We start from the raw sequence: 25222 nt of genomic DNA on the forward strand, positions 1-25222 counted from the left end.
TGCCATTTGTCTTTTAATTGGTTGCTGTACCTGCATGTTAACTTTCTGCGATTCTTGTGCAAGGATACTCTGAACACAAATATTTCATAGTTTCTCATCACTGGAAAAGTTCTTCCTCCCAAAGTGAATGACTCATATTTTCGCACATTATACTCCATCTACCACCTTCTTGCCCACTCACTTAGACTATCTATATTCCTTTGTAGCCTCTTTGTATCCTACTCACAGCTTACCTTCCCACTTGGCTTTGTATCATCAGCAAACTTGGATACATTACGCTCGGTCCTTTCATCTAAGTTATTAATATAGTTTGTAGCTGGTTAAGGCCCAGCACTGATCACACTAGTTAAAGCTTGTCAATCTGAAAATGACCCATTGATTCCAACACTCTGTTTTCTGTTCTTTAACCAATCCTGCATCCATGCTAATATATTACCCCCAATCCCATGAGTCTTAATTTTGTGCATCAACCTTTCGTGTGGCATCTTACCAAATACCTATCGAAAATTCAAACGTACTACATCTACCGGTTCCCCTTAACCTACCCTGCTAGTTACATCCTCAAAAAATAAGGTTGGTAAACTGCAGGCATAGCTAGCCATGTAGGAAAATGATGTTGTGGTGATAACGGAGACCTGGCTCAAAAAAGAGCAGGACTGGGACTAAATATTCCTGAATACAAGATTTTCAGAACAGATAGGGAAAGAAAGAAAGGAATAAGGGTGACAATATTGATAAAGAAGGATGTTACAGTGCTGGAGAGAGCAGTTGTCCTAGACAGGTCAAGGACAGAATCTATTTGGTTAGAATCATAGAGAGATACAGCACTGAAACAGGCCCTTCAGCCCACCGAGTCTGTGCCGACCAACAACCACCCATTTATACTAATCCTACATTCTCTACCATATTCCCTACCACATCCGCACCATTCTCCTACCACCTACCTATACTAGGGGCAATTTACAATGGCCAATTTACCTATCAACCTGCAAGTCTTTGGCTGTGGGAGGAAACCGGAGCACCCGGCGGAAACCCACGCGGTCACAGGGAGAACTTGCAAACTCTGCACAGACAGTACCCAGAACCGAACCTGGGTTGCTGGAGCTGTGAGGCTGTGGTGCTAACCACTGCGCCACTGTTCCACCCCAGATAAGAAACAATAGGGGGTACCATTACACTGCTGGGTGTATTCTATAGGCCACCGACTAGTGGGAAAGATATAAAGGAACAACCTTGAAAGGAAATTACAGAGAGGTTCAAAAGCTATCGAGTAGTTATAATATTGGACTTAATTATCCTAATATAGACTAGGATAGAAATAGCATAAAGGACAGAGAGGGGGAAGAGTTTCTGAAGTGTGTTCAGGAGAATTTTCTAGATCATTATGTTTCCAGCCCAATGAGGAATGAGGTGGGTTAAATGTATTATGTGTCATTAAGGAAACATTTAGGGATAGTGATCGTAGTATCATAAGGTTTAGGGCTAGCTATGGTTTAGGACAAGGAGCAATCCAGTGTAAAAATAATGAATTGCAGGAGGGCCAATTTCAATGCGTTGCGAACAGATCTGGCCCATGTAGATTGGAATCAAAGGTTGGCAGGCAAAACTGTAATGCAACAATGGGCTGCCTCGAAAGAGTGGAGAGTTCAGGTACATTTGAGGTATATTGCCATGAGGGGGAAAGATAGGACAAACAAAACCAGAGCACCCTGGATGACGAAAGTGATGGAGAGTAAGATGAAGCACAAAAAGGGTGTGTATGACATATCGGGTGGGTGATACCCGTGAGAGTCAGGCTGACTATAGAACGCTCAGAGGGGAAGTGAAAAAAGAAATAACAGTAGCAAAGAGGGAGTATGAGAAGAGACTGGCAGCTAACATAAAAGGGAATCCAAAAGTCTTCTATAGACATATAGTGAAAGAGTGGAAATAGGGGGAGTGGGGCCGATTAGGGAGCAAAAAGGGGATTTACGCATGGAGGCAGTGGGCATGGCTGAGGTACTAAATGAGTCCTTTGCATTTGACTTTACCAAGGAAGAAAATGCTGTCAAAGTCATAGTGGAAGAGGAAGTTGTTGAAACACTGGATGGGCTAAAAATTGATGAAGAGGCGGTATTAGAAAGGCTGGCTGTACTTCAAGTTGATAAGTCACCTGGACAGGATGAGATGCATCTAAGGATACTGAGGGTAGTAAGGGTGGAAATTAAAGAGGCACTGGCCATAATCTTTCAATCCTCCTTAGATACAGGGAAGGTGTCAGAGGACTTTGATCATTTCAAATGTTTTACGATTTGAAAGAGGACAGCAGTTCTGGGATTTTTTTAGATTTAGACATTCGGGATGCAGGATGACAGCATGTATGTCATGATAGGGTAATTACTATTATAAAATGAGATTAAAATTTAAAACACAGATAATTATTAATGCTATGTTCTGCAAAATTTAGAATATTTTACTTTTGCTGGTGGTTCTTTTAAAATCTGGTGCTAGTGCCCTATTAAATATAATACGGGTAATGTCTTGCGAAGATGAACTCGTGTGCTCGAATTTAATTTCAATCAGTTACAATGTGATTCATTTACAGAATGTTGTGGTAAAAATGGTAAACTGCACCAGTCATGGGATATTGTGCCACAAAATATTTGTCATGCAATAACAGCTAATGGGTTTTTTCACACCAAAAGCGATGGGTATTGCTGTGTGGACAGGAACTGATCACAAAACATTTAATTTGCACTCAGAGTTAAAGTTAATCTTATTTTTCCATTGCTTAGGCACAAGAACCTATTGAAGCTAAGCATGAATCCACTGTGCTTAGCAACAGAGCAACTGATTTTAACATTGAAATCAAACAAGAGATTGATTATGTCCCTTCTGCTATTAAATATCAAGATGATGACACATTGGCTCACCCGAGTGTAAGTACTTTGTGACTAAAATACAAATTTGTAGTGGCTGCTTAGTTTATGATTTGGTAATGACACAGTAATAAGACGTTGTGCAGCCAACAAAATACAACCAAATTGAACCAACTGGAATTAAGGGGGGAATTTTATGCTCTCCCCCGCGGTGGGTTTGGAGGTGGGGAGAGCATATAATCAGGTGGGATGATGGCAGGGGGCAGACCCGCCATTTTCCCATCTCTGCCAAAATTGAGTCCGGCGCTGGATGGCCTGTGAACAGTCTCCTTGCTCCGCCGCCAGTTGAGGCCCTCAAGTGAACAATTAAGGGCCCCATCCCATTGCCGCCGCAATTAGCTAAGCGGCAGTCGGGCCTGTCACCCCCATCTCTGCGACCACGCCCCTCCCAAATCCCACGCGACCCCTTCAACCCTGACCTACCTGTGGCCTGGATCCAGCGCCAATCCTAGGCCTTGGTTGGGTGCTGCACCGGCAGCTGCCACTGCTTCTGCGGTGGTGCTGCTCAGTTAAAGAGCTGCCAGCTTATGATTGGCCTGCAGCTCTCAGAGGACGGGACTTTGGTCATTGTGGTCCTTGATCCTTGGTCCTGTAAGTCCCCTCGTTGTCCAGTTAAGTGCCTAATTGGCACTTGATTCAGCAGATCTCCCACAGAACGAGTGGCATGGAGCCCTCGGCGGCACGTTTGCCAGTGGTCGAGACCCCTGTCACCCGGATAAACTCCCGGCCTAAATATTCATAGCTAACACCTGTTGTGTGTTTTAGCTGCAGTGAATTATCAGCTACAAGTCACTTCAGCGTTGAAATTCCATTGAGGACCAATTTCCAATGCACTGGTTACCATGCTCATGTAAAATTCTTATGTACAATATCAAAATATCTTAACTAAGTTGTTAACAAATGACTTAATTAAAATAAGCAAACAAAACTGTGTATTGCTGAAAAAAGAGACTGCTGTTGAAGCTTTTCTTCTTGCACTCATCAGGACACAGGCAAGAATGCCAAATTTCAAATGGAGCAACAATTTATACTGCATGAGAAAATGGTGCTGATTGGCTGGCAAGTTGACTCTGGTCAAGGTGTTGTCATGGAGCATGCACCAGGGAACTAATTTCCCCCACATTTTTGTTTCATTCAAAAAAGTTGCAAAGCCTGGACATATTCCTTTTGCCTGCAGAGGATAGGTCCCTGTGTATGAATGTATGTAGCTTCCAGCAAGCATAAGTGATAATCTTAAATTGGTCGTTAGTGTAATTCTTAGCGCACAGCACGTCCCTCCGGCTGTTTGCAATGGGCAGAGTATTGACCATACTCGACCAGCCCATGCTTCCAAAACTCAGAACATAATGTCTAACGTTAGATGTGATTCCGCAATTGGACAGCACTCGCCGAACAATCCTGAGTGTGCTAAGAATTAAACTCGCTCTTCTCTAGATCTCTAGAAGGTGGTGGTGAGCTGTCTTCTTGAAGCGCTGCAGTCCTTGGGGTGTAGGTACACCAAGAGTGCTGTTAGGAAGGCAGTTCCAGGATTTTGACCCAGCGACAGTGAAGGAACAGCAATATGGTTCCAAATCAGGATGTTGTGTGGCTTGGAGGGGCACTTGCAGGTGGTGGTGTTCCCATGCATCTGCTGCCCTTGTCCTGCTGGGTGGTAGAGGTCATGGGTTTGGAAGGTGCTGTCGAAGCAGCCTTGGTGAACTGCTGCAGTGCATCTTGTATACGGTACACACTGCTGCCACTGTGCTTCGTGATGAAGGGAGTGAATGTTTTTGGATGGGGTGCCAATCAAGCAGGCTGCTTTGTCCTGGATGGTGTCAAGTTTCTTGAGTGTTGCTGGAGCTGCACCTATCTATGGAAGGGGAGAGTATTCCATCACACTCCTGACTTGTGCCTTGTAGATGGACACGAATTGGGGAGACAGGAGGTGAGTTACTCGCTGCAGAATTCCTAGCCTCTGATCTGCTCTTGTAGCCACAGTATTTATGTGACTGGTCCATTTCAGTTTCTGGTCGACGGTAACCCCCCAGGATGTTGATAGTGGGGGTTCAGCGGTGGTAATGCCATTGAACATCAAGGAGAGATGGTTAAATTCTCTCGTTTCTGAGATGGTCATTGCCTGGCACGTGTGCAAATGTTACTTGCCACTTATCAGCCCAAGCCTGGATGTTGTCCAGGTCTTGCTGCATATGGACACGGGCTGCTTCAGTATCTGAGCAGTTGCGAATGGTACTGAACATTGTGCAATCATCAGTGAACATTCCCAGTTCTGACCTTACGATGGAGGGAAGGTCATTGATGAAGCAGCTGAAGATGGTTGAGCCTAGGACACTACCCTTGGGGACTCCTGCAGTAATGTCCTGGGACTGAGATGATTGACCTCCAACAACCACAACCATCTTCCTTTGCGCTAGGTATGACTCCAACCAGTGGAGAGTTTTTCCCCTGATTCCCATTGACTCCAGTTTTGCTAGGGCTCCTTGATGCCATACTCAGTCAAATGTTGCCTTGATGTCAAAGACAGTCACCCTCACCTCAGCTCGAGTTCAGCTCTTTTGTCCATGTTTGAACCAAGGCTGCAATGAGGTCAGGAGCTGAGTGGCCCTGGCAGCACCCAAACTGAGCATCAATGAGCAGGTTATTGCTGAGCAAGTGCCACTTGATAGCACTGTCAATGACTCCTTCCATCATTTTGCTAATGATTGAGAATAGACTGATAGGACGGTTATTGCTTGGGTGGATTTGTCCTGCTTTTTGTGGACATGGTATACCTCACCAATTTTCCACATTGCCGGGTAGATGCCAGTGTTGTAGTTGTACTGGAACAGCTTGGCTAGGGCCGTGGCTAGTCCTAGAGCACAAGTCTTCAGTACTATTGTCAGAATGTTGTCAGGGCCCATAGCCTTTGTAGTATCCGTTGCCTTCAGCTGTTTCTTGATATCACATGGAGTGAATCGGATTGGCTGAAGATGGATCATCTACTAGGCACTTCTGGTTGAAGATGGATACAAATGCTTCAGCCTTGTCTTTTGCATTGATGTGCTTGACTCCCTCATTGTTGAGAATGGGGAAATTTGTGGAGCCACCTCCCCTGTTTGTTGTTTAATTGTCCACCACCATTCAGGACTGGATTTGACAGGACTGCAGAGTTTAGATCTGATCCTTTGGTTATGGGATAGCCTAGCCCTATTTCATGCTGCTTCTGCTGTTTGACATGCAGGTAGTCCTGTATTTTTGCTTCACCTGGCTGACACCTCACTTTTAAACATGCCTCTTGCACTCTTCATTGAACCAGGAGTGGTCCCCTGGCTTCATGGTATGGTAGAGTGGGGGATGTGCCAGGCCATGAGGTTACTGATTGTGGTTGAATACAATTCTGCTGCTGCTGATGGCCTACCGTGCCTCATGGATGTCCAGTTTTGAGTTGCTAGATCTTTTCGAAATCATGGATAATGATTGAAGTCTAGTATTGCGTATCAGTGGATTAGACACTCATCTTTCTGAAGTAATTCAAATAATTCCATCACATGATCTTTCCCATTAACTCTTTGGTGCTAATGCCTTTTTCTTCATTATATCAGTAATCAGTTGCTTTCACACTATTCTTTTGAATATGTGAAAGAAGATGGATAATATGTAAAACTGGCTGCAGGTATTTGCAACCTGCAACATTACCTGAGGTGTTCATTGCACTCCAGTATCAGCAGCAAGCATAAAGCAGATTTGGGAACCTACGCAAGGTGTGCGCTAGGCTCCTTAAGCTCCCAGTTCCATCCAAATGAGGTGGTTGTCCAATGAAAACAGCTAAAATGTCCTACTAGCTCTCCAGTTGCACAGTGCCTATTTAAGACAGGTGCTAAAAGGAAGGCCACCAGTGAACGTTTAAAAATAAAACTGTTCTTCACCTTTTTCCCACTACTTACCATATTCCTTTGCCCTCCATCTGCCTAGTTGTAAAGGTTTCTAGCGTACAAGGGCAGCCCTGGTGTCTGACAATGCAGCCCTGACATGCTGGGCTTATCATAAAACTTGTATTCAGACAGCAATAAATTATGCAACTGGTGAGATCAGCATTATTGGTCCTTTTATACAGAGTATTATATCCATTTTGACTTTTTGTGAATAACAGTTAATTTGGTGTCAATGCAATTGTTTCTAGCATGAATAGTGAAATGTTTTGTAATTATACTGGATCAAAGCTTTAGAACTTGCAAGAAAATTTTTCATATTTGGTAAACACGAGGGTTACTCCTGATGGATACCTCTTACGTTCTGATTTTACAAGATGAAAATTTTGTCACTGGTTTCAAAGATAATAAAAAGGGCAAAGATGGAAAAACCCATGATAGCTGCAGCAGCAATGCCTTGTACTTTAAAAAAAATTAAACTCTCCAACATTTTTATATATATTTTGATTTAAAATAGGGTGTTTTCTCAGTATTCACTTTCTTACATCCTGGGAAAGAGGGCAGATGGATTATTTTGTTTCCATCCTTCTGTTAGAATACCTGGCCTCTGCTTGTTGCCTCTGCATTGAGATTCATATTCCACTGGCAGAAGATTGTTCACACAAAGTGTCTTCCTGTCAGTTCATAATGCTGCATCATGATCTGTCAACCATTGAAACCTTTTGAAAGAGTAGGTTGCATGAGTTCTCATTCTCTTGCAGCTGCACTTTTAAAAATGCTTTGGATAAGCATAAGTAACTAAAACTGGATTCAAATGCTTCATGTTAAGGAAAGTTGAGTTAAACAATGATTGTACATTGTTAGAACTAATTTCTGCACTTGGTTCTGTTCTGCTGCTACAGTTGTTCATGGACAAAAAAGAAGCAGAAGAAAAGTGGTTCAAGAGGTTAATCACTCTGCGGCAGGAGAAATTGATGGGAAGCCCAGTGTCTGGATTCTGAATGTTGTCTATGTTGTTTCTTAAATGATTGAACCATCAGCCAATAAGTTTGTTGTAAAATTACTGCTTTTCATTGTTTTATCTTGCAAAGTAATGTATTATTGAGAGAGCTTTTTATTGATAAGTTGTGGGTTTCTGGTTTAGTAAACTATCTACTTTGTACCAGCTATATCTTTCATTAAATAATTTGCAAAGTCAGAGCATTTTCATCTTTAAATGTGCACTGTCACACCGCAGTGTTGATAAGTGAGTGACTTGTTCATGCTCACATCCATTCAGAAACTCAAATTCTTGCTGCTTCTAGGACTTAAGCAAAATTGCTGTATATTGCAGAAAATTATGCTATATACATTGTACCATGTAGTAATTACAGAAAAATATCCAGAAACAAATCCAATTCAGAATTGGGAATTCAGAAAATGACAAATAATAGTTTATGAAAGTTGTCCAAATGCCAAGTTAAATATTTTTTCTTTAGGTTGTTCCCCATGTAAAGGTATTACAGTGGCCCAGTTAATCACTAAAGCTGGTTTACACTCCAGCACCAAATTCCAGCTGCTGGTTTGATCGGTGGCTGAGGCACTTGCCTGGTACCCTCAAGCCATTTTTATGCCCTACTGGCAGAGCACGCACCTTGGACTCTCTCTCAGTAGAACTGTTGGTCAAGAAGTAGAGGCCCTAAAAGATCAGTGAAAAAAATATTTTTGTGGAGCCAGGAGGAGCAAAAGCGCTGCTGCCACCCCCCCACTCTCTACCATCCTCCAATGATTGCAAACTCTCCCCCATCACTGACCTTGCTGTTGGCTGCATTGCCTGAAACTGGCAAGCTACATAGGAAGTTTATCAATTTGGAGTGGGCAGTCATTGGTTTTGTTTAGATGAAGTCTGGTCCTCAAGATGGTCTAGGCCTCCTGCCGCACCTTCCAGGCAGCAGACCACTCATTCCTTTGTCAGAAGGTCGTGGGTTCAAGTTCTGCTCCAAAGACTTGAGCACAAAAATCAAGTCTAGTCCTCTTAGTGCAGAACTGAAGGAGTGATGCACTGTCGAAGGTGCCGCCTTGCAGATGAAAGGTTAAACCAAAGTCCAGTCTGCCTTCTCAGGTGGACATTAACGATCTCATGGCCTGACTTCGAAGAAGAGCAGGAGAATTCTTCCTCATGTCCTGCCCAATATTTCTCCCTCAACCAATGCCATTTTTTTTTAAATGCAGTTTATCTGGTCATTATCACACTGCTGTTTGTGGGACCCTGTTCTGCCCAAATTGGCTGCCATGTTTCCTACATTACAACATTAATTAGCTGTAAAGCGATTTGGGATATCCTGAGCTCATGCAAAGCGTTATACAAATGCAAGTCTTATTTTCTTCTTTCTGATAATAAATACCACTATAGTCTTTTGTTCTATATTTTTTCAGCAACGAGCAATTTTTCTAAATAGTTTTATTTTTTCTATGTTTTCAAGATTTTTTCAAACCTACAGGGCTAGAATCAAGATCTGGAAAGTTTGATTAGGCTGGAAAGTTCGTTTTCAGCTGGTACAAGCAGGATGGGCTGAATGGTGGCCTCCTCCTGTAAAGGTTCTATGTTTCTAAAGTAAGTTCTGTTTAATTTGCAGATAAGTGCACACAGTCTCTGATTAATTTGTCAGCTTTTTCTGACATTATTTCATCACCGATGCACATGTTTCCATTAATGAAATGGTATTGACTGGTAATGACTTTTACCAATTACCGTTCCCTTGTTCAGCCAACAGGACATATGTTTCTTTTTTTTCAATGTCGACACAGTTGCAAGGTACTCCCTCCAGAAGCTGGATTCAGTACTCAAAGCACATCTCAGATTGTTGTGTGCAACTGTCAGTGAGTGTCTCGGGCTTGGACCAAGTAGTATTTTTTATGATGTTATGAGAATGTTATTTACACAGTGAGATAGTTTATCAAATTTCAAACTGTATATATTGAGAGTGACATTAACAATTCACACCTAAACCCTAACTCTTAATTACACATGTCTCTTGCCGAATGTATTTACTGTGTTGGTCACATTGTTCACTCTGGTAACTTTGTCAAGAATTAGTGAACATGGTGTAAAGAAATTGGCCAAGATTTTACAGTGGCTGGAGGGGAGCTGTCCACCGACTGAAAGTTTTATTTATTTTTATTTTATTTAGAGATACAGCACTGAAACAGGCCCTTAGGCCCACCGATTCTGTGCCGACCAACAATCACCCACTTATACTAATCCTACATTAACCCCATATTCTCTACCACATCCTCACCATTCTCCTACCACCTACCTACACTAGGGGCAATTTACAATGACCAATTTACCTATCAACCTGCAAGTCTTTGGCTGTGGGAGGAAACTGGAGCACCCGGCGGAAACCCACGTGGTCACAGGGAGAACTTGCAAACTCCGCACGGGCAGTACCCAGAAATGAACCCAGATCGCTGGAGCTGTGAGGCTGCGGTGCTAACCACTGCGCCACTGTGCCGCCCACATGTTGGTGGTGATCCCGCCTCTGCTGGGCCTGGGGATTCAAACCAGATTTTACGGTCCTCAGGCCCTTAATTGCTCTTAGGCGGGACTTCCACCTCATTGAGGCAGGAAGCCCTGCCTATCGGAGCTGCTGGCCAATCAATGGGCTGGCAGCTCATAGTCTAAAGCAGTGCCACCAGGACCCGGTGGGTGCTGCCGTAACTGGAACCCAGCTGAAGACTGAAAATGTCGGGGAGTCCCGGAGAACGGGTAAGTTTTTGGGTCCTCTCCAGAGGCGATTGGTCAGGCCCCACGTAGCTGGTGGTGCGGGGGGGCATGTTGGGCATTGGGGGTGGTTGGGCCATTGGGGGTGACCCTGCTTTGGGCATAGGGTGCCCGATCAGGAGAACCCCCCTCAGGCCGTCATAAGGCTGCCTACTTTTATCAGGTGGCTTTTCTGAGACCTCAGCTGCCCACCTGCGAACCATAAAATCCCTGTAGCGGTGGGCAGAGGCCATTAATTGGCCAGTTAAGGACTTTGATTGGTCTGGGGTGAGTGGGCCGCGTAAAATGGCAGTGGAGGCAGGAGCGGGTCGGGAATGACCCCCCGAGCCTCCCACTCCATTTTTCACCACCAGCCCACTTTTTGGAGGGCCGTAAAATTCTGGCCATTGGCTTTGATGTGTTTACCAATTGGAAATTGTATACTTGTAACGTTGCAGAATCTATCCAAGGTATCCAATTGCCAAATCCCAAATAAAAGCAAAATACTGCGGATGCTGGAAATCTGAAACAAAAACAAGAAATGCTGGATTCACTCAGCAGGGCACCTTCCCTTGCAATCGCAGGAGGTGTAACACCTGCCCATTTACCTCCTCTCTCCTCACTATCCCAGGCCCCAAACACTCCTTTCAGGTGAAGCAGCGATTTACTTGTACTTCTTTCAATGTAGTAACCCGTCCCAGGGCACCTTCCCTTGCAATCGCAGGAGGTGTAACACCTGCCCATTTACCTCCTCTCTCCTCACTATCCCAGGCCCCAAACACTCCTTTCAGGTGAAGCAGCGATTTACTTGTACTTCTTTCAATGTAGTAACATCAAACCTGCAGACAAGGGTGGTGCTGTTGTTGTATGGCGTACCGACCTCTACCTTGCAGAAGCTCAACGCCAACTCACAGACACCTCTTCCTACCTCCCTCTGGACCATGACCCCACCACCGAACATCAAGCCACCGTCCAAAGGACTGTCACTGACCTCATCTCCTCTGGAGATCTTCCCTCTACAGCTTCCAACCTCATAGTCCCGCAACCCCGGACAGCCCGCTTCTATCTCCTTCCCAAAATCCACAAACGGGACTGTCCCGGCAGACCCATTGTGTCAGCCTGCTCCTGCCCAACTGAACTTATTTCTTCCTATCTAGACTCTATCTTTTCTCCGCTGGTCCAGTCTCTTCCCACCTACATCCGTGACTCTTCTGACGCCCTACGTCATTTTGACAATTTCCAGTTTCCTGGTCCCAACCGCCACCTCTTCACTATGGACGTCCAATCGCTCTACACCTCCATCCCCCACCAGGATGGTTTGAGGGCTCTCCGCTTCTTCCTGGAACAGAGGCCCAACCAGTCCCCATCCACCACCACCCTCCTCCGCCTGGCTGAACTTGTTCTCACATTGAACAACTTCTCCTTCAACTCCACGCACTTCCTTCAAGTAAAAGGTGTCGCTATGGGTACCCGCATGGGTCCTAGTTATGCCTGTCTTTTTGTGGGATATGTCGAGCATTCTTTGTTCCAGTCCTACTCAGGCCCCCTCCCCCAACTCTTTTTCCGGTACATTGATGACTGTATCGGTGCCGTTTCCTGCTCCCGCCCCGAACTCGAAAACTTTATCAACTTTGCTTCCAATTTCCACCCTTCTCTCACCTTTACATGGTCCATCTCTGACACTTCCCTTCCCTTCCTCGACTTCTCTGTCTCCATCTCTGGGGATAGGTTGTCTACCAATATCCATTATAAGCCCACTGACTCCCACAGCTACCTCGACTACACTTCTTCACACCCTACCTCCTGTAAGGACTCCATTCCATTCTCCCAGTTTCTCCGTCTCCGACGCATCTGCTCTGATGATGCTACCTTCCATGACGGTGCTTCTGATATGACCTCCTTTTTCCTCAACCGAGGATTTCCCCCCACTGTGGTTGACAGGGCCCTCAACCGTGTCCGACCCATTCCCCGCACCTCTACCCTCACCCCTTCCCCTCCCTCCCAGAACCGTGACAGGGTTCCCCTTGTCCTCACTTTTCATCCCACCAGCCTCCATATCCAAAGGATCATCCTCCGCCATTTTCGCCACCTCCAGCGTGATGCCACTACCAGTCGCATCTTCCCCTCCCTTCCCCTGTCAGCATTCCGAAGGGATCGTTCCCTCCGCGACACCCTGGTCCACTCCTCCATTACCCCCACCACCTCGTCCCCGTCCCAGGGCACCTTCCCTTGCAATCGCAGGAGGTGTAACACCTGCCCATTTACCTCCTCTCTCCTCACTATCCCAGGCCCCAAACACTCCTTTCAGGTGAAGCAGCGATTTACTTGTACTTCTTTCAATGTAGTATACTGTATTCGCTGCTCACAGTGTGGTCTCCTCTACATTGGGGAGACCAAGCGCAGACTGGGTGACCGCTTTGCGGAACATCTCCGCTCAGTCCGCAAGCAGGACCCTGAGCTTCCGGTTGCTTGCCATTTCAACACTCCCCCCTGCTCTCATGCTCACATCTCTGTCCTGGGATTGCTGCAGTGTTCCAGTGAACATCAACGCAAGCTCGAGGAACAGCATCTCATCTACCGATTAGGCACACTACAGCCTGCCGGACTGAACATTGAGTTCAATAATTTCAGAGCATGACAGCCCCCCACTTTACTTTCATTTTTAGTCATTTTTAGTTAATTTTTCTTCCTTTTTTTTGCATTCCTTTTTACATTTTTTGCATTTATTTCATTTCATGTTAGTTTGTTCAGTTTGCTTACCCACTGTTTTTTTCAGGTTGTTTTTCTTCAGGTTTGCACTTGCTGATGTTCTATATTCAGTATATTCACACCTAATCTGTACTAATGCTTTGTCTTTCAAAACACCATTAACATATTGTTTGCCTTTGCTCCGTGACCTTTTGGTCAGCTATGTGGCCTGGTCCAATCTGCACCTTCTCCTTTGTTATCTCTTGCCCAACCCCCACCTCACTTGTTTATAATCTGTGACTTTTCTAATATTTGTCAGTTCCGAAGAAGGGTCACTGACCCGAAACGTTAACTCTGCTTCTCTTTCCACAGATGCTGCCAGACCTGCTGAGTGAATCCAGCATTTCTTGTTTTTGTGCCAAATCCCAAACTTGTTTCTCCATTTTCATCTCTTGTTCTGTTTTAAAATATTTGAACTATTGCTTTATGGTGAAGATATAATTTGCTCAGTTTACAACAGACACAAAAATTATAATTAAGACAGGCATAAGTCAAACAGGACAACTGAATTATAAGCTTTTTCCTATTCAGTAAAATAAGTATACTGTCAGACTTTCAAGGTTCGCATGGTCATATTTTATAACAAAATTAACATTTTTTGATTACTAAATTTGGATCATACAAGATGTAGCTTATGGCCTACATATTATTTGGGTTAGCATTTATTGAAATATTTTTATCAATTTTAAAGTTAATAATGTTGCTGCTGTATGGGACCAAAGCACTCATTCATGGTACAGCTTGAATTGATTTGTACCCCTCTTAAACAAATATATATTGGTGCGTCACCCCTAAAACCGCTGGGAGAATCACCATTGGGTCACCGCCGACCTTGAGGTGACGTCACAACCCACCGATTGTGACGTATTGACACCAGAACATGTGATTGGATGGTACTGGGGGGCCGTATTTGGCGTGAGCTGAGGCCGCGGGGATTGGACAGCGAATGACTGCTTTCCACCAATCATTCCCCAGCTCTTCTGGTGCCGCCAGGTGAGTGTTGCCATAGCGACGCCAGTGTTGCGCATCAAAACAAAACCTTTGCTGAGCGTCCAATGCTCCAGATGTTTCCGCGACAGTCAGTCAGAGAGGAAGGATTTCTCAGGGGGGAAAGAGGCTGATTGTATCCAACCTGGACCGGGGTGGGGGGGGTGGGGGGAACGGAATCTGAACTTGAGGGTGACCAAGATTAAAGGCCGCTGAGAAAGCGCCGACCCGAGCGTCAGGAACAGCTCCAGCTCGCTAACCCCGGCCGCTGCACCATGTTCAGTGAACTGGAGGAGGATCCGTTCTTCTCGTAAGCTTGGGTTGTAATGTTTGCTTAAGTTGCCTAGATATTTAAGTTAATTTTTCATTTTTCTTACAAATAACAAAGTTGGAGCTCTGATGACCCGGGTGTGGTACCCAATCAATACAGTCGGGGGACTGCAGCCAACCTTCCTGCAGAAAGCTGTTGGGATGGAGACCACCCCCCGCCCCTCACGGCCGATTCTCCTTTTCTCTCATTTCATCCACTTTTTACCTTTTTTTAATGTTCCAGTTTTTTTTTACAAAGATAACCAACAGCACTTCTTGTTCCCGAACAACTCCACAAAATGTTAAAGGAAATATTTGACTCCGAAGTTTGTTTTTTGAGAGCTACTTGATTTACAGGGGCAAGACATAGACAATGCAGGGGCAAGCTGATTATGTTGTGAGTTCAACATTCCAGGCTTTATCTTTAGAAAGGATAGGGAAACTGGAAGGGGTGGGGTAGTCTTATTGATCAACTACACTATTAGTAAAAGAGGCTCCAGGCAAGGAAAAACCATCAGCGTAAACTCTATGGTTAGATTTGAGAAAGAGCGGACTTAAGACTACAGTGGCTGTTGTCGACAGCCCTCCGGATAGCAGAATCTGTGTATTTAGAAATTGAGAGACTTGCAGCAAAAGCAAATTGTATCCATTGGAAAAACTTAACAGTTACTACTAACATTTTAGATTTTGATAAGGGTAACTTTAAGATGATGAGACAAAGACTGACAACAGCAAACTGGTCAAAACTGCTATCGGATGAACAATGGGAGATATTCAGACAATGATCACTGGACGAGGAAGTGTCGGAACGACGGCATCTACAAAAGAAGCAGCAAACTCAAAGGAGCTGGAAGATGAAACCCCCCAGCCCCTGGTCACTCAAAGTTGTGATCGGTCCAGCGCGTGCCAAACCTAGCAACACGGCCAGCACATCCCAGCTCCGGGACACCGAGAGCAATGACACGTCTGGTGCACTCCAGCTCCGGGAAGCTGGGAGCAGTGATGTTCTTGAGGAGGAAACAACAGCAGAGGACAGCCCAATCCTTGCTGTCTACAAGACACCCCTGATGTCACCTCAGCGGAACAAACCCTGATATGAGAAACCAGGATGGGTTTCTGAGCCCAACGAACGTGAAACAGCTTGTGTACACCATGGGTATGCAGGAACATACCAAAGGACTGGGTCTAGCAAGGACAAATGGTGTGGGAAGCAACAATTAACTTAAAAATGGGTATAAGGATTGCTTCAATTAACATGCGTAGCATTAAATCCACTACGCGATGTGTTTCAACCTTGGACTACCTCACCAAGGTCAAAGCCGACCTGCTGTTTCTGCAGGAATGTGGAATACCACACCTCAGCACCTGCAGGCAATGGTTGAGATGGTGGTCCCACGGGCCATCGATCTGGTCAAGGGGAAATGATTCCCGTTCCTCCGGCCTAGGTATTCTGCTGCGAGGAGGTAACTTCACCATCTCTGAGGTTAAGGAGGTAGTGGGCGGTTGCTTCCTCGTAGCAGATGTCATGTACAGCAATTCTTCGCTCTGGTTGATCAACGTGTACGCCCCGGTTCAATGCAGCGAGTGGCTGACCGTTTTCCAGCAACTCCCACTGCTGCTGGCGACGTCCAGGCCGGTCATTCTAGGCAGTGACTACAACTGCATCATTAATGCAGCTGGACGATCCGGCAGTGTCGGCTGCAAACTGGACGCTACGTCCAGATTCCTAATAGAAGCAGTAAAAGATGCCAATCTGCACGATGTCTTCAGCAAACCTGCAGACGGAGCGCAGCGTAGATACACCTGGTCAAGGTCGGATGTGTTTGCCCGATCCAGGATTGACTTCCTGTTTGTGTCCCTTGCTGTCACGGTCAGATCCACCAACATCAAGCTGGTGTTCTTCTCCGACCACTGCCTCTTACTGGCCGACTGTCACTTACAGGATGACCAGCAGGTAGGCAGGGGGACATGGAATCTCAATACTACACTGCTAACCCCAGAGAACATTGAAGAACTCAAAAGGGATTACAAAGGTTGGAGAACCGTGAAACCCCGCTTTGAGTCTCCAGTTTACTGGTGTGAGGCGATCAAGGAGAACATCAAGAGGTTCTTTATATTCAAAGGTGTACAGAGGGCGAGAAAGAGACAGAGGGAAATGTCCCAACTCCAGAAAAGTATGCAAAATCTGCTCTGGCTGCAGTCGATGGGGGTCGAGGTCAAGGAGGATCTCCAAGAGGTGAAGACCAGCTGGCCTCGCTCTTTGCCACAGAGGCCTCCAAGATCATCTTCTGGTCCAGAGTCCGCTCCATTGAGCAAGACGAGACGTGCTTGCATTACTTCTGTGATCAGAAGCCTGAAGGAAGAGGATGTCTCGGTAACGTCTTCGCAGTCCGGCATGCTAAGGATAACAAATCCTTTTACGCTGGGCTGCACGATGCGAAGTACAGACAGCAGAGCCTCCGGTCCTTCCTGTCATCTATCACAGAGGTCTTAGATGACAGCATGAGGGAGAGACTGGACAAGCCGTTAACTCTGGACGAGCTGACAAAGGCCGTCAAGTCCTTCGAGACGAGTAAAACTCCCGGAAGCGATGGCTTACCGGTTGAGTTGTATTCGGCCCTGTGGGACTGGATCGGCCCAGACCTGCTGGAAGATTACGAGAGTATGCTCCTGCCTGGCAGCACGTCAGAATCCATGAGGAAAGGCATCATCACCCTCATCTACAAGCAGAAGGGGGAGAGGGCAGAAATCAAAAATTGGCAGCCCATCTCACTGCTTAATGTTGACTACAAGATTCTGTCCAAAGTCATAGCCACTCGAGTCAAGTCTGCTCTGGAGTTGGTAATTCATCCTGACCAGACCTGCACTGTACCTGGCAGAAAGATCTCTGATAGTCTCGCACTATTCAGGGATACGATCGCCGATGTACGGGACAGGAGGGTGGACACCTGCCTCATCAGCCTGGACCAAGAGAAGGCCTTTGACAGGATATCACACACCTACATGATGGATGTGCTCTCCAAAATGGGGTTTGGGGAGGGAATCTGCAATTGGATCAAACTGCTGTATACGAACATCAGTAGCGCAGTCTCAATCAATGAGTGGGAATCAGAAAGTTTCCCAATCCAATCTGGAGTCAGACAGGGCTGTCCTCTCCCCTGTCTTGTTTGTTTGCTGCATTGAACCCTTTGCTGAGTCTATTAGGAAGGATGCGAGTATAAGAGGGGTGACAATCCCAGGCAGTGGAGTCACCCAGGTTAAAACCTCCCTATACGTGGATGATGTCGCTGTCTTCTGCTCGGATCCGCTGTCCGTTCGCAGACTGATGAGCATCTGCGACCAGTTAGAACTGGCCTCGGGAGCCAAAGTTAACCACGGCAAGAACGAGGCCATGTTCTTTGGGAACTGGGCTGACCGATCCTTTGTCCCTTTCACCGTCAGGTCAGACTACCTGAAGGTGTTGGGGATATGGTTCGGAGGGGCCGGGGCGTACACCAAAACCTGGACGGAGCGAATAGCCAGGATACACCATAAGCTGAGCATGTGGGAGCAGCAATCTCTTTCCATTGTGCGTAAGAACCTGGTCATCAGATGCGAGGCACTCACGTTGTTGTGCGTGGTGCAGGTCTGGCCCATACCCTACTCCTGCGCCGTGGCGGTCACCCGAGCCATTTTCCGCTTCATCTGGGGATCCAAAATGGACCAGATCCGGAGGGACACTATGTTCAAACCTCATAATAAGGGCGGGAAAAATGTACCCAACGCCGCCCTCATCCTGAAGACCACCTTTGTGTGCGGCTGCATCAAGCTCTGCGTAGACCCCCAGTACACAAACTCCAAGTCTCACTACGTGCTGAGGTTCTATCTGTCCCCAGTGTTGCGAAGGATGGGTCTGGTCACATTGCTACGGAACGCTCCATCCAGTTGGACCGTGCCATACCACCGATCCTTCGTGGAAAAGTTTCTATGGAAAAACACCTTTGACCACCAATCCATCAGGCAATGGTCTGCACGGAACGTCCTCAAGGCCCTACGGGAAAAGGAGATGGTGGATCCGGTCAGATGGTTCCCCGAGCAGACTACCAAGGTCATTTGGCGGAATGCCTCATCACCAGAACTTTCAAACAAGCACCAAGATCTAGCTTGGCTGGTGGTGAGTAGAGCCCTCCCCGTCAGATCCTTCCTGCACGCCCGGAGTCTCACACCCTCTGCACAATGCCCTCTTTCTGGAATGTGTTTTTGCAAAACAGGTGTGGAAAGAGATGCAGTGGTTTGTTTCGAGGTTCATCCCAAGCAGCTCTGTAACACAGGAGTCTGTGCTCTACGGGCTGTTCCCAGGGACGCACACCGAGATAAACATCAACTGCTGCTGGAGGACTATCAATTCAGTGAAAGACGCCCTTTAGTCTGCCCGAAACCTGCTGGTCTTCCAGCGCAAAGAGTTGTCCACGACCAAATGTTGCAGACTGGCACATTCCAAGGTCCAGGACCACGTGCTGAGGGACACACTAAAGCTGTGGGCAGCCGCGGCAAAAGCTCAATGGGGAAAGACCACTGTGTAAGGTCCCCCCCACCAAGGTGAACTGAGGGGCTAGATCCACGGAAAACCCCTCGAACTGTCGCCAGAAAATATTTGCTGTAAAATGGGCATGGCATGTAAAATGAAATGGAAGGGTTGTGAGGCAACTCACTCCTATATTGAAGGAAACTGATCTCCTTTGCATTCTTTGTATTGTTTTTACTTTGTGCTTTTTGGAACTGTTTTATAATGTATTTTTTTACAGATTTTTATGAATGAAGTATATTTTGGAAATTAAAAAAAAAGACGAAAGAGATGAGAGGCAACATAAAACTAAAGGAAGGCACGTGTAAAAGTGCAAAGGATAGTATAGATCTAGGGGACTGGGAGAGATATAAAAACAGCAAAGGCATGCTAAAAGATTTTTTAGATTAGATTAGATTAGAGATACAGCACTGAAACAGGCCCTTCGGCCCACCGAGTCTGTGCCGAACATCAACCACCCATTTTTTATACTAATCCTACACTAATCCCATATTCCTAACAAACATCCCCACCTGTCCCTATATTTCCCTACCACCTACCCATACTAGTGACAATTTATAATGGCCAATTTACCTATCAACCTGCAAGTCTTTTTGGCTTGTGGGAGGAAACCGGAGCACCCGGAGAAAACCCACGCAGACACAGGGAGAACTTGCAAACTCCACACAGGCAGTACCCGGAATCGAACCCGGGTCCCTGGAGCTGTAAGGCTGCGGTGCTAACCACTGCGCCACTGTGCCGTCCCAGTCAGATGACCAGAGCAGTCAAAACAGATGCACACACATCAGATGGCTACAAGTCCTCCAGATATTGTATCCAGACTGGTTTGATGCAGTTGGGAATTTCCACAGGGAACCAGTCCTACTCGTTAAAGAAGGTGCACCGACATCAGTTGACCCACCACAAAAATGCAGTGTGCACATTCGAGAAGAGTTTAAGGTGGAACTGCATGGAATGGAAAACCAAGGCATCATTTGATGAGTGCAACATCACATGGACTGTTGCAGTTCAATCATTATCGCAATCGAGAAGGGCAGTTCAATTCGACTATGTTTAGACCTGAGGAGGCTAACCAAAGCCTTAAAGAGATGTCCTCATAAGAGACCAAAACTTTTCCAAATAGCCGCAAAACCGTATATTGGTCTGTACACTTTTCAAGAGAGTCGCAAGAGCTAACAATGTTCAGAACTCCTTTTGGCAGGTACTGTTTCCTTCATTTACCATTTGGTCTGTCAGTCAGCCAGGATATATTTCAACAGCATATGAATCGGATAATGGAACCAGTCCTGGGCTGTGTATGGATTGCCGATGACATCGCCATAGTACGACGTACAGAAGAACAGCATGACAGAAACCTACACTTATTAATGGAAGCCATCAGGTGCGAAGGTTTGATTTTCAAGAGCAAAAAGTGCACCATTTAGGCGGATTACATAAGCTTTTTTGGTGCCATTTACTCAAGTTCAGGTATCTCCCTGGATCCTGGGAAGATGGAAAACATCCAGTCAGTGCCAACACCACAGGACAGGGATGCCCTTCAAAGGTGTCTAGGTCTATTCGACTTCTTGCTGTATACATACTGAGCTTCTCGGAGAAGACTTCTTCACTAAGAGAATTTCTGAAGAAATTCACGCCATTCCTGGGGCTGGATGATCACCAACGTGTGTTGAATGCGTTGAATCAAGCACTGTCAGGCGAGTCATGTCTCCAATACTATGACCCTTGGAAGGCAACATCATTAGATGTGGACACATTGCAGAAAGATCTCAGTACATTTCTTCTTCAAGATGCCAAGCCTGTTGCATTTGGTTCAAAATGTCTGTCACCAGCACAAACCAATTACTCTAATATTGAATGAGAACCTCTTGCTCTTGTCTTCAGGATCGCCAGGTTCCGCACATACTTATTTGGAAAAGAGTTCACAGTTGAGCCAGATCATAAGCTCCTGGAGATGATCTGGAGAAAACCACTCACAAGTGCACCTCCTTGACTCCAGAGGTTATTTATCAAGATTCAGGGCTACAACTGTGATGTCAGGTACAAACCCGCAAGTCAAATGATCCTTTCAGACACTCTTAAGTAGACTGCCCAACTCTGGGAAGGCGCGAGACCTGCCATTCGACTTCCTAGTGAATGAGGTCTGTGCAAGCTTGGAGAATGCTTACAACATAGATTTCATGTGCTTTGATCAAAACAAGAGAAAGAAACTCCAAACGGGGAGACTTGTCAAGATTGCAAACTCCGAGCTCTGTGGAAAATCATGGTAGAGGGTAGGCCTGAGATCATTCAGGAGATCCCTATGGATCTGAGAACATATTGGTCATATAGAGATGAAATCAGTATATCCAATGGAGTACTATTCAAAGGACGCCAAGTGCTCATCCCAGCTGCACTTCAGTCTGGCATATTTGGACAGCTCCGCCAAGGACACATGGGATAGAAAGGACGAGACAACTTGCTTATGAGTCAGAGTTCTGGCCTGACATCAGCAAGGATGTTGACCAGATGGTGAGATCTTGTGATGCATGTCAGGAACACCAGGCTAGTGAACAGAAAGCCTCTTGAACTGCATGACATAACATCATCATCATGGATCAAGATAGCAACCGATTTTGTGCTCTGTGAGCAGAGAAGAATATCTGCTAGTGACTGACTGTCACTCCAAATTTCTTATTGTGCAGAAGCTTTGAGACGCATTGAGTCCAGCAGTGGGCAACACTGTTAGTGCCATCTTTCGTCTTTTTGGTGCCCTGCTAGAAGTGGTATCCAACAATAGTCCCGAATATGCGTGAACGACGGTCCATCAACCGTGTCAGATCATCACCCTGATATCCCTGTTGGAATGGGATGACTGAACATATGGTCAGGGCAGTCAACTTGCTGATCATAAAGTGTTCAGAAACCTGACAAGATATCCAAGTTGCATTATTGCATCTTTGTGCAACACCATTAGACTCCGGATTGCCATCACCTGCTGAGATTCTTTCTGGTTAGCTGGTAAGAACCACACTACCAAGTTATCATCTCACCAAGTCGTCCTTGATTACAGACTGGTTATGTCAGAAACAAGACCAGATGAATGATGTGCATGAATTAATTCAGTTGCAGAGTTACGCCATTATACGTTGCCTAGAAGGTGAGGTTCCTTCACCTGCATGGATCACAGCAGAGGTGTCCAAGCTGTGCAAAGAACCACATTCATATGAGGAAACAACACCAAATGATGCAGTACTGTGAAGGAATCGATCTCACTTCAGAGGATTCTGCTAGCCATGCACAAGGCAATCAATCTGCATCGCCTATGCATACCTCTGTAAGTTTTGCAGATGAAGAGACCAAGCAACATGCCAACAAGTGAGGACAATCCTCCAAAACACAATCTTCAGGAGAGGACAGACAGTTCGAAAACACACCCACATGTCATTGTCACAAGGCCTGGTCGAGTCAGCTGAGGACCAGTATGGTTCCAAATGTAGACTACACCTTGAGGAGAGTGTTCCAAATGTTCTTGTTACAGTTGAAATAGTGTTATAGTTGCCAAATTTCTTAACTCAGAAGGGTTTCTTCTTTACATATTAATATTATACTATATGGGGTTGACATTTAAGGGAAGGGGGATGTTGTGATACTATATTTGTTAGTATGTTAAATAAACAATCATTTAAATATATGTTTATGCGAATATAGATGTCGTCAGTTCTCTTGCACAGTTAGCATGTGTAAGCCAAAGCAACAAGAAGTCTCCATTAAAGCTCAGTGTTCAGCCTGTATGCCTGTCCATCAGCTTTCTATGTATTAATCTAGAAAGAGATAATATAACACCCACCACTTGCCCATTGCTCCATCATTGAAATAGAAATTGGGTGGAATGTAAAACAAGCTGCCAATTCACTATCGTATGTTTTGAGTTACTGCCCAAGCTGAATTTCACAACCCCCCCCCCACACTTTTGATATATCCATTCCATATGTTTCACACACTTTCTAAAACATTTTTGCTGTTGTGTACTCTGCTCTACCTATTGTTGAAGTTTTTTTTGATAATTTACCTGATCATCTCTTTCCATGTCATTTCAGACTTTATCAGTCCATTCTGTCTCATCATTTGCAACATAGTTTGTGTTGCTACTATTAGTATGAAAAAGCAGCCATATCTCTTCAGCGTTATATTAGACTGTAAGGTTTTTCCAAATTGGTTCAAAATTTCACAGCATGTGTGTGCTTTCTTTGTTTTGGCAAAAGCTGCAGTGAAGGACTAAGAAAAAATATCCAAACCAGATGCTGGCATGAAGATTGGTCACTCAACATTAGTTTCCAAGGGCTATTGATCTTTCTATGGTAATTGTGCAGAAATTGTTGGGGGTGACTTTATCCAATTAATATCTGTCATTCTGAAAGAAAAGCTTTTGCCAAAATACTGAGAGAGGGGAGTAAATATCATAGTGTACAAGATTGAGGGGCATGGACAGGGTGGATAGGGAGCAGCTGTTCCCCTTAGTTGAAGGGTCAGTTGCGAGGGGACACAAGTTTAAGGTGAGGGGAAGGAGATTTAAGGGGGATTTGAGGAAGAACTTTTTTACCCAGAGGGTGGTGACGGTCTGGAATGCGCTGCCTGGGAGGGTGGTAGAGGCGGGTTGCCTCACATCCTATAAAAAGTACCTGGATGAGCACCTGACACGTCATAACATTCAAGGCTATGGGCCAAGTGCTGGCAAATGGGATTAGGTAGACAGGTCAGGTGTCTTTAATGCATCGGTGCAGACTTGATGGGCTGAAGGGCCACTTCTGCACTGTATTATTCTGTGATTCTGTGATCATGTAATACAGAATTTTTTTTATGCCTCTGATTTAAGATGCTAGCTGGAAATTTATGGCCCCCCAACAAGCGGGCTGGTGGCGGGAGAGGAGCGAAAAATTATTCATTCCTGAATTCCTCATTCCTGATGGGAAACAGCCCACCCATCCCAGGCCAATCAATGCCCTTAAGTGGCAAATTACCTGCCACTTAAGGGCCTCCTCCCGCCACCACTGCTATTTTACCCCCGGAAGCCAGACAGCAAACGTCCCAAGAACACTGCCTAGTAAAGCCAGGCAACATTCTTGTGCACTGGGGGTGGGGACCCTCCTGATAAGGCACCTTGTGCCCCATGGAGGGCCGCTCCTGAAGATCCAACTGCCCCCCAATGCACAACATTCCGCCTTCCCCAACCGACCCCCTTGCCTTGCCGGGGCCTGGTCTATTGTCCCCAGCAAGCCCCTAAAAACTTACCTCCTTTCCCGGCCTGTCCTTCCTCTTCCTGCTGAAGCTGGGTATAGTCCCATTAGGTGAGACTTCCTGCCTCAAGGAGTTGGAAGTCCCGCCCAAGACCAATTAAGAGCTTGGGGAGCGAAAAATCCCAATGTGGCTCCCCAGGCTCGGCGAGCAGACTTGCGACCGACTTTTCGGCTGGTGGGCAGGACCTCCCACCCAACGCTAAATTCCGGTCTTTGTTGTCTGTGTCTGTACGATATAGTTACATGCCATTTTGGAATTGGATGTTCCTGTCAAAAGATGTAGCAGCATTCATATCGGAAGCCTGCAATGTCTAATAGCAGTCCTGATGAATCATACAACGGAGGAATTTTGCAACATTACTGGAGCTGTGGTACCATGTCTGAAATGTTGGCATGGTATTCAGCAGTGCAGCAAAGCACATCAGAAGAGTGGAGCATTCAAAAACAACACCAGAGCCATGTGGCAGCAGCTGTGTAGCAAGCACATCAGGAGAGTGGAGCATTTAAAAGCAGCGGGGACTCAGGTAGCAGTGCAACAAAGCAGAGACCAAAATAGAGATGGGGAAGAATTCAAAAAGTGCCATCATATCTAAATCAACACAGAAGGAGGAGCAGCAGAACCCCAGGGGTTTTAAAGCAAGTATATAGGTTAAGTATATACAGATATACTTAGTGTATACTATATTTGTGTGCTTTATTATTTCTAGCAGCTGCTCAGTTAGAGAGCTGTGAGGTAAAAGTGTGTTAATGTCATGGAGAGAGGTAAAAACAACTGA

The 25222-nt window shown here is 45.7% G+C and overlaps 2 protein-coding genes across 5 annotated transcripts in view; both read left to right on the forward strand.

Annotated features, from left to right (window-relative positions):
- The window catches only part of rsrc1 (arginine/serine-rich coiled-coil 1), a 563128-nt gene extending 555107 nt beyond the window's left edge, over positions 1-8021 (forward strand). For all 3 annotated transcript variants that reach the window (XM_068042148.1, XM_068042149.1, XM_068042151.1), the window contains 2 exons: positions 2775-2918; positions 7726-8021. In XM_068042148.1, the coding sequence (XP_067898249.1) occupies positions 2775-2918; positions 7726-7824 (243 nt within the window). In that variant the 3' untranslated portion in view covers positions 7825-8021. The remainder of the gene's footprint in view (positions 1-2774; positions 2919-7725) is intronic.
- A 6341-nt stretch (positions 8022-14362) lies between these two features.
- Positions 14363-25222, forward strand: part of mlf1 (myeloid leukemia factor 1) — a 124033-nt gene continuing 113173 nt past the window's right edge. Inside the window, exon 1 of one of the 2 annotated variants that reach the window (XM_068041445.1) lies at positions 14363-14610. In XM_068041445.1, the coding sequence (XP_067897546.1) occupies positions 14576-14610 (35 nt within the window). In that variant the 5' untranslated portion in view covers positions 14363-14575. The remainder of the gene's footprint in view (positions 14611-25222) is intronic. The other variant, XM_068041444.1, reaches the window with a different exon arrangement.

Source organism: Heterodontus francisci, chromosome 11 (assembly GCF_036365525.1).
Source record: "Heterodontus francisci isolate sHetFra1 chromosome 11, sHetFra1.hap1, whole genome shotgun sequence".
Taxonomy (NCBI): Eukaryota; Metazoa; Chordata; class Chondrichthyes; order Heterodontiformes; family Heterodontidae; genus Heterodontus; species Heterodontus francisci.